The sequence below is a fragment of the Mytilus trossulus genome, chromosome 12, assembly GCF_036588685.1.
Source record: "Mytilus trossulus isolate FHL-02 chromosome 12, PNRI_Mtr1.1.1.hap1, whole genome shotgun sequence".
Taxonomy (NCBI): domain Eukaryota; kingdom Metazoa; phylum Mollusca; class Bivalvia; order Mytilida; family Mytilidae; genus Mytilus; species Mytilus trossulus.
In genome coordinates this window covers 47,427,972-47,438,603 of record NC_086384.1, presented here as the reverse complement: position 1 = coordinate 47,438,603, position 10,632 = coordinate 47,427,972, and the positions used below count along the sequence as shown (strand labels likewise).

At 31.5% G+C, this 10,632-nt stretch overlaps 1 protein-coding gene across 1 annotated transcript in view; it reads right to left on the bottom strand.

Annotated features, from left to right (window-relative positions):
• Window positions 1-1,355: 1,355 nt before the first annotated feature.
• LOC134692715 (chordin-like) overlaps window positions 1,356-10,632 on the bottom strand; it is a 48,317-nt gene continuing 39,040 nt past the window's right edge. The window contains exons 16-22 of the mRNA XM_063553207.1: window positions 9,266-9,359; window positions 8,462-8,625; window positions 4,691-4,796; window positions 4,044-4,112; window positions 3,713-3,810; window positions 3,383-3,476; window positions 1,356-2,459 (exon numbers count right to left, since the gene is read on the bottom strand). Of these exons, the coding sequence (XP_063409277.1) occupies window positions 2,416-2,459; window positions 3,383-3,476; window positions 3,713-3,810; window positions 4,044-4,112; window positions 4,691-4,796; window positions 8,462-8,625; window positions 9,266-9,359 (669 nt within the window). The 3' untranslated portion in view covers window positions 1,356-2,415. The remainder of the gene's footprint in view (window positions 2,460-3,382; window positions 3,477-3,712; window positions 3,811-4,043; window positions 4,113-4,690; window positions 4,797-8,461; window positions 8,626-9,265; window positions 9,360-10,632) is intronic.

Below are 10,632 nucleotides of genomic sequence, written 5' to 3'. Positions count from 1 at the left end.
ATAGAAAATGATAGTGCAAGTGGGGCATCCGTGTAATATGGACACATTCTTGTTTACTGTTGTGAAAGTACAATTTACACTACGTAACGTTATATTTATTCCCGTACTTTCACTTTCCCATTGTTGACGTCAACTTCCGCCCAGCAATTGTTTATATGGTTTTGAAGATTGAAGCTGTTGTACAGATTGAAGAATATGAAGATTGGTATTTAACTTGTTACATATTTTATAAAAGGTAAAAAGCATACATTTTACACACTATAGTATATTTTCCTGATCTCCGCATCAGGATCTAAATATATACTTTGTCCTATTTATAGATCGTAGTTTCCCCTGTTAAATATAGCTCGATCGGCGATTCAAACACATTAACGTTGGTTGTTCATTTGTTATTATTTATTTGCGTATTCCTGTGTAAATAAACTGTGTTGTATATTTATTGTGTATTATAATAAAGTATTGTATTTTTACATGTTGTTTGCATATAAACGTAACTGCCGTATAAAGTTGTGGTAATTGTTTAATGAGACAAATACTTGTTGTGAAGCCCATGTATGATTTAACCCGCTCGGAATCGTTTGTTCTATAAATAAGTTAGTTCACAATATTTACCTTTGAATTCAAAATATTGTTTAGAAAAAGGATTGACCACATTTAAAAATGTTTAACTCGCATTCCTCTTTGTATATATATATATGAAAGTTCTAACCAATTAAGGAACCTGTGTTGAAGTTACTGCCATTATTTTCTAATTTCTACAGTCCCGTTCTTTTATCCGGACAAGATATGCTTACCCTTCCGGAGCACATAAGATCCGCCCCAGTTTTTGACGGAGTTCGTGTTACTTAGTCTTATGTTTTCTTTGTTGTGTCTTGTGTACCATTATTTGTCTTTTTGTTTTTTAGCCATGGTTTTTCAGTTTATTTTCAATCTATGAGTCTGAATGTCCTTCTGGTATCTTTAATTTCGTCCCTCTTTTCTGTCTTCCACGCAAACTTTTTCATTATTGGATTTTTGTATTAAGCCAGTCGGTTTTTTTTCGTTTCATATATGATACCCTTTCATATCTTTTTATATCTGACTATATGGTATTAGTTTTTATTAGTGAGGGGGGGGGGGGGGGGGTTGAAAATTATTTCATATGTCTCTATTCTTTACGAACGAAAGAACAAAGTTTAGGATTGAAATGCATGGTTAAAACATTTTTAGTCGACAAAAGGTAACATTTGACTGAACAGATTTGAAATATCCTAATATTGAGCTTTTGCAATACATTACTTAACTCTTTATAAATAATAATAATAAAACAGTATTAAGTACAATTTATTTTAATTTCTTTAAAGCATTCAGGTGTGTGAAAATATCATTTATCAGTCGGATTTACATCTTATAATAAATAGCAATATTTACATAAAATACTGACACAAAACAGAAATAAGACAAGCAATCATAATTCAGGTAAGCAAATTTTTGTCATACGTTTATCAATTATTATATGAGAATTAAACATAAGGAGAGAGATCAGATGTGTAGCAAAATAATAACTGAAGCGACTGCATTAAAAGGATAAATACATCTTTTACTTTCTTAATACATAAAATGTTGGTTGTTCAGGCCAAATCAAATAATATCTTACAACAAATGATTCGTTAGCGTCTCTCTCAAAAATAAGGAAATCAAACTCATTCAAATATGTTGTTCTTGTAGTCTTAAAATGTTATTATTTAGGTGGTACAAACAGGTTGAAAAAATAATTTGACTCTTTTAATTTTCATAATATTTTGACAACATATTTACCTTGACCCTTTCACAAAAATATAGAAATTTTGAAAAACATTGAACCTCACACTTTAAAGATTATATTTCATTGAATATTTAGCGGTTTGACATTAATCTTTAGCATTGAGAAGTTTAATTTTCCTTAAATATTGAAGGTGATTAAAACGTTTAGATGAATTTTACAGAAGTGGCTTCCTGTAGTGTTATGTACCACCTTATTCAGAACACGAACAATCAACTTCCCTGTAAATATTATTCCATGCTGAACAATATCAGATCTGCACAAAAATATCTGAATGTTTCATTGATAGCACAATTATTGAATGAAATGTTCAAAGTATAATATTTAACAGCAAAATATGAGAAAAATGCACACATTTCAACCATATTTCCATTGTGTACTAAACAAAAATACCCTCAGTGTCTTGATTCAAACACAGTTAACAAATTAACGTTTTCAAGTGAGATGTGTCTTACACAAATCCAGCAATCATGGAACATACAAAAATATCACATTCTTTTATGATAACATATTTATACATAATGAAACAAGCACTCAAACAAATATGTAAAAATATTAACATGAGTAAAAATGGAATGTAAAAATAAATAGATAACAAATAATGAAAGGTACTATTATCTGCTGCCTTTACTTCTGCCTCTACTTTTCCTGTGAGAACCTAAAAAAACCATGTTAAGTTTTAATCACGTGGTTGTCATTTTATCATTTAATGTATTTTTAGATGGAAAAAAAACACAAAGGTGATGTTAGCCTAAACAAATTAAATTGGAGTGAGCCACGTTTTAAAAATCTGCAATTTAAACTTTATTGTCGTTGAAAGAATGCTTTAACCCGATGACATATTTGATACTGAGATATGTTTCGTTTATCTGCATATAATTCAGAGTGTATATATCAGAGAGGTATATCTGATGGACAGTACCATTGCTTATAACTTAATTCATTGGAACATGATCAAATTAACTTCAGCAGAAAACTTAACAATTCTTGACCCACACAAGAAAAGCAATTCTTATGTCTCGCTATCCTCTACTTAAGACACACGCGATGCAAAAATTCTTTAACAGTGGTTGCAGACTAGTTATTTCGTTACTATATGAATTAATGATTAAGATTTCGTCTCATGTTTATATCATTAAATTGTATATTTTCTTTTAAATTTGAATTTTAGTTACTCTATATCTGCGATATAAAATGTATGGTTTTCTCTTTGTGATTTGTACTATTTTCAATCCAGAGATGCAACGACATTCTTCTAATTGGAGTAGATGTCATTTCATTCAAATCATTTTCATTGATTAACTTTAACCTCGATAGTAAAGTTGATTTTAATCAATTGATCATCAATGTTCTTCAGCTTCGTACTTTATTTTGCCTTTTAACTTTTTTGGATTCTTACGTCACTGATGATTCTTTTGTGGACGAACGCGCGTCTAGCATGAATATACTATTCAATCCTGGTATCTATGATGAGTTCATTTATTAACTGATGTGTTATACATACACTAGTTATATTTCGTGTTTTACAATTTTTACTTCAATCTACAATCAGTATAACAACAGTGAAATAATTTTACCCACCTGGACATTGGCAACATTTCTCTACATTTTTGTTTTTTGTTCTCCTACAATCATCAGGTGTACATTTCTTCCGCCTGCATTTTACTTTCCCATTCTGTAAATCAAGAAAATAAAAGTAACAATATGTATTCTTTCATTCTTACTATTACATTCTTAAAACTTTTGTATCGTGCTTTAACAATGTGTAATTGATCTCTTTTAATCTAATGAACTGCAAAAGCAATAGCACACCGCTTCAGATAATGAAAATATAATTATATTTAAATTATGAAACTAAAAAAAGATTGTTTCCTAACAATAGTCTCTAATAAAATATAAAATTGTTCTAACCTTACATCTACATTTCACACACGCTACTTCTTCATTATCAGACAGTTTAGGGTGCCATTTCGCTCTATGCGGAAAAACTTCGTCTCCAAACTTACAAGCTATAATACAAAGTAGGTATGATTGTAGTTATTGCCTATACACACACTACCTTTTGAATTATTTAAAACTAATCATGTTGCATATCTGAGATGTAAGTTCTAAAAAAAAAATGCTGATCGTTTCCAATTATTGTCCCTAAAGCCTGCAGTCATGTGAGCTAAAATCATTGTATTTCACAATTCGCCTCTTTTTTACTTTAAAATGTTTTCAACTATGGATTTTACAAACATACATTTTTCTTTTGATGCAACAGCGTGGTCAGCTTGGTTTTCACTATTTGTTATGACAAGAGTTTGTTTATCTGAAATAGAAAGATAAAGGTATTTTAATGATTCGTGAAAAACGTAATTGTAAAGAAATACTACAAAATTACATTAGTTACCATGGATGTATTTTTTTTTGTGGGAACCAATTGTTGTAGATTGAGGAAACCTGCCATTTTCGTGGATATTTAATTACATCTACATCGATAGGTCATATTCTGCTTAAATTCATATAGAAAATTGTCATTCGTTAGACATTATAATTCGTGGATCTCGGGTATCCACAATTTTCACGAAATTTCGTAATTAACGAATAATAATCCACAGTAGAATGATTGCATTAGGTTTAGCGCATGTAGATTTTAAAAAATTGAAAAGGAAATTTCATTTTAAATTCACAATTTTTTTAACACTTTTGTATTTTAGAATAAAAAACAGTACCTCAATCTATTAAACATTTACGACGACATTTTGATTTACGCGGTTTCAGATGACACTATAAACAGGATTAGCGAAAGTTGTATTCATCATATTCTTTGGCCAAATGAGTAAGAATTGTTTTTTTATCTGTAAAAACCTTTAGAAAAACATTCAAAATGCGATATAATATATTCACCTGGACAAACCTGACAACAATCATTTGCTTTGATACGAACTGCCTCGGATTTAGAACAATTCAATGCCGGACATGGAGATCTTTTACAATCATAACTACCATCTGTCTGTGTAAAAAAAACAGTTTACATTCAACTTATTAATTGTGACACGAAAGAGCAGGGATTGGTTTTTTTTTTGGTTGCTCAGATTTTTGTTTCCTGTGTTTGTCTTCTGTACATTGATTTTGTCATTTGTTCTTTTTTTGTTTTTTCTGATGCTGTGGTGTTGTCGACTTATTGGTTTCGATGTCCTCTTGGTATCTCTTATGTTTCTTTTACACTGAAATTCGGAGTATTATGTGTGCAAACGTCATTGGTAATTAATATTTCATCAAATTTATTTCCGATTTATAATTTGTATTTATGGTATTTGCTTCATAAAAACAATGTAATGTTGAACATACCCATAGTGCTGTGTTTGTTTTTTGTTTATTTGTCTATTTGTCTGTTTATTTATTTGAAAGGAGATTGAGCACAGCTGTTGCCACTAAGAATTATTGTATTATTTGAAGCGTTACTTGGATACTCTGACTTTATTAGTTAATGAAAGCAAGAGGCTCTCAAGAGCCTGAATCGCTCACCTTAATTCTTTTGGTTAAATCTCTCATCAATGATTATTTTGGCTTTTCAATTTATTTAAATGTTCTTTGGATCGTCCTATTTTCTTCAAAAGCCAAAGAAAATAATCATTTTCTCCTATGTTCTATTTTAGCCATAGGAGCTATGTTTCTTGACATACAAGGAAATAAAATATAAAATTTATACTAGATACTCTGAAACTCATTTAGCCTAAGTTTGTCTGAAATTGATACAGCAGTTTCCAAGGAGAAGATTTTTTAAAGTAAGTCAACATGATGAACAAATTGTGAAAAAAGTCTTTAAAGGGCAATAACTCCTTAAGGGGTCAATTGACAATTTTGGTCATATTGACTTATTTGAAGATCTTACTTTGCTGAACATTATTGCTGTTTACAGTTTATCTCTATCCATCATAATATTCAAGATAATAAACAAAAACAGCAAAATTTCCGTAAAATTATCAATTCAGGGACAGCAACCCAACAACAGGTTGTCTGTTTCATCTGAAAATTTTAGGGCAGATAGATCTTGACCTGATAAACAATATAACCCCATGTCAGATTTGCTTTAAATGCTTTGGTTTTTGAGTTATAAGCCAAAATCTGCATTTGACCCCTATGTTCTATTTTTAGCAATCGCGACCATGTTTGTTAATAGATCAAAACTTCGGATACATTTTATAAACTAGATACCCTAAGGAACATTCAGCTAAAGTTTGGAAGTATTTGGCCCAGTAGTTTCAGAGTTCAGAGGAGAAGATTTTTGTAAAAGATCACTAAGATTTATGAACTAGAGGCTCTAAAGAGCCTGTGTCGCTCACCTTGGTCTATGTGAATATTAAACAAAGGAAGCAGATTGAAAATTGACTACAAAGGTCAATAACTCCTACAGGGGTCAATTGACCATTTCGTTCATGTTGACTTATTTGTAGATCTTACTTTGCTGAACATTATTGCTGTTTACAGTTTACCTATATCTATAATAATATTCAATATAATAACCAAAAACAGCAAAATTTCCTTAAAATTACCAATTCAGGGGCCGCAACCCAAAAAACAGGTTGTCCAATTCATCTGAAAATTTCAGGGCAGATAGATCTTGACCTGATTAACAATTTTACTTCATGTCAGATTTTCTCTAAATTATTTGGTTTTTGAGTTATAAGCCAAAAACTGCATTTTACCCCTATGTTCTATTTTTAGCCGTGGCGGCCATCTTGGTTTGATGGCCAGGTCACGCCACACATTTTTTAAACAAGAAACCCCAAAGATGATTGTGGCCAAGTTTGGATCAATTTGGCACAGCAGTTTCAGAGAAGAAGATTTTAATAAAAAAAATATATAAAATTTACGAAAAAATGGTTAAAAATTGACTTTAAAGGGCAATAACTCCTAAAGAGGTCAACTGACCATTTTGGTTATGTTGACTTATTTGTAAATCTGACCTTGCTGAACATTATTGCTGTTTACAGTTTACCTATATCTATAATAATATTCAATATAATAACCAAAAACAGCAAAATTTCCTTCAAATTACCAATTCAGGGGCCGCAACCCCAAAACAGGTTGTCCAATTCATCTGAAAATTTCAGGGCAGATAGATCTTCACCTGATTAACAATTTTACCCAGTCACATTTGCTCTAAATGCTTTGGTTTTTGAGTTATAAGCCAAAAACTGCATTTTACCCCTATGTTCTATTTATAGCCATGGCGGTCATCTTGGTTAGTTGGCGGGGTCACCGGACACAATTTTTAAACTAGATACCCCAATGATGATTGTGGCCAAGTTTCAAATAATTTGGCCCAGCAGTTTCAGAGGAGAAGATTTTTCTAAAAGATTACTAAGATTTACGAAAAATGGTTAAAAATTGACTATAAAGGGCAATAACTCCTAAAGTGGTCAACTGATCATTTTGGTCATGTTGACTTATTTGTAGATCTTACTTTGCTGAACATTATTGCCTTTTACAGTTTATCTCTATCTGAAATAATATTCAAGATAATAACCAAAAACAACAAAATTTCCTTAAAATTACCAATTCAGGGGCAGCAACCTAACAACAGAATGTCAGATTCATCTGAAAATTTCGGGGCAGATAGATCTTCATCTGATTAACAATATTACCCCATGTCAGATTTGCCCTAAATGCTTTGGTTTTTGAGTTATAAGCCAAAAACTGCATTTTACCCCTATGTTCTATTTATAGCCATGGCGGCCATCTTGGTTAGTTGGCGGGGTCACCGGACACAATTTTTAAACTAGATACCCCAATGATGATTGTGGCTAAGTTTGGTTAAATTTGGCCCAGTAGTTTCAGAGGAGAAGATTTTTGTAAAAGTTAACGCCGGACGACGACGACGGACGACGACGGACGACGACGGACGCCGGACGCAAAGTGATGAGAAAAGCTCACTTGGCCCTTCGGGCCAGGTGAGCTAAAAATGGTTAAAAATTGACTATAAAGGGCAATAACTCCTAAAGGGGTCAACTGACCATTTCGGTCATGTTGACTTATTTGTAAATCTTACTTCGCTGAACATTATTGCTGTTTACAGTTTATCTCTATCTATAATAGTATTCAAGATAATAACCAAAAACAGCAAAATTTCCTTAAAATTACCAATTCTGGGGCAGCAACCCAACAACGGGTTGTCTGATTCATCTGAAAATTTTAGGGCAGATAGATCTTGACCTGATAAACAATATTACTTCATGTCAGATTTGCTCTAAATGCTTTGGTTTTTGAGTTATAAGCCAAAAACTGCATTTGACCCCTATGTTCTATTTTTAGAAATGGCGACCATGTTTGTTGATAGATCAAAACTTCGGATACATTTATAAACTAGATACCCTAAGGAACATTCAATTAAAGTTTGGAAGTATTTGGCCCAGTAGTTTCAGAGGAGAAGATTCTTGAAATAGTTTACGACGACAGACGACGACGGACGGCGACAGACGACGACAGGCGACGGACGACGGACTACGACGGACGCCAAGTGATGGGCCAGGTGAGCTAAAAAGGTTTAATATCACTCTTATTTCCATCGACTTCAAATATGTCAGGTCTGCATCGGAGATCACCTAATTAAATGTCTCAGTGCATGTGTGGGTGTGCGCACATATTTTTTTCTAAACTTATAAAATGTCTTACCATACAGCTACAAACAGCACATGTGACATAGCCAAATGGTGGCACATAGGGATGCCACTTAGTTCCAGCAGCATGCCATCGTTTATCACCATCATAATAACAGGAGCCTTCAGAGTGTGTATTGTTAGGTGAGGTTAATGGTAGACGTGTTTTGTCTGGTTTTTCTGTAATTATAATCAAATGCTATTCATGTATTATCAGTTTCCCATATCTTTGCTGATTACCAACCGAGATAAATCTAATATCCATTTTCACAAAAACTAATAATAAACGGCTGTATTTAAAACAGCGTGTTCTCTTCTTAAAACGGACAGAAACAATCGATTTTTAATATTAGGTCAATAAGATTCATAACCTTCTAAAAGATTGTTTTCATATAAAGATCTGCAACATACAAACTACAAATTATTTATAAGATACCTTGAATGACTTTCTAAATTTTTTTTTTTTTTACAATTGTTTAAAAAAAAAACAATTAAAACTGATTGCAAGATAAGCAACTTGGCCTTGCAATAGTTTTGATTCGATTTCACTGTCAGTAATTCTTTAAATTGTAGACGAAACGAGCGTATTTTAACCTGGTATTTTTTTATAATTTCCATCAATTTTAGTAATATTTTTACAATACAAGATAGTTTTTACACTTAATTTTTTTTTTATGCAAATAATTTAAGTTGAAAGGTTCAGGGATGAATATGGTAAATTGGATACACCCTTATTTAAATTTTTGCCTAAAAAACAATTCTATTGATTATGTATTGTTTTTTTACAACAAGTCAACCAATAATAGAAATGAAAACAAACCTGCACATTTAGGACAACAAAGTCCTGGAACTTTGACTTTATATTCACATTTGAGCCCAGGACACACAACAACATCACACAGTATTTTTTGTTGCTATAAAAGACAGAGATTTTTCTTGACGTCAATATAAATTATAAAACAGTGTTATAGTATATTTTATAAGTAAATGCAATGTAAAAGGAAAAAGCACCTGCAGTCATTTCGTTTATACTGTAAATTCATTCATATTCGTTGGATACCAATTTTCGTGGATAACGAGGGTATATGAGAACCATGAACTAAAATGTTCAACGAATTTTTTTTTTTAAATGAATGCATGCAGACGTTGACAAAACAACGAAAATATATATCAACAAATATGTAAACTTTTCTCAATCCACGAAAATTTGTACGCACGAAAATAAATGACTCCACAGTATATCACAAAACAAGCATATGGGTATGATTGAAGGCGACAATAGTTTAACCAATGTTCAAATCTCGTAAATCGATCGGGGGAAACAAAGCTTAAAAAAGATCATGTTAATAAAACAATACCGAAACTATTTGCGATAAACAAAAAAGTTGTAATGTAGTACTTAAAAAAACGATAGTCAAAACTTATAAGACGAAATTTAAATGGGAACATCAAAAGGTAAATTCTCGTGATCTGTCAGAAACCGAAGTATTTTCACAAAATTCAAAGTCAAAAATATTATATGCATTGAATTTTGGCATCTTAAGAAATGATAACGTCGCACAGAAGCTGGTAGAACAAGGGACACATTTACGTTCATAGTTAAATTGAAAACTCATACTGAAAGGGCAATAAAAATAAATGATAGTTAAGCCATTAAATATAAGTCATACTTAAACACATGTAAACCAAGAAACAAATCCAGTATTGCATTTAAGTAAGGAATGCATTTTTGAACATTTCTTTTAGGTGCTGATTAAAGAGCTATTAATTTAAATATGTGCAGATAATAAACAATTAATATTGACTTTATGTTATGCCTCTTTCAATGGAGAACTGATGGATATAGATCTTCAATTCATAAAACAAAATTAGTTCACGTTTCTAACAAATCAAAAGCAAAGCCATAGCGCTTTTATTGCTTTGAAGATATATTGACCTACAAACCGAAAGACAAATGAACACACATAAGTAACGTAATGAAAGTATCTGATTGGCAATTGACCCAATTTTATATTTGCTGTGGTTAAGTAGATAGATACATAATTTTTCACACATGATGAAACCAACCTAAAAAACTTCGATAAAGATATGCGTTAAATTTACCTTTATTGTTTAATAGGTTTATGTGTTTAGTCTCACCACAATTTATATAAAAATAAATTTATAAGAAGTGCTTTAACGGTTAAA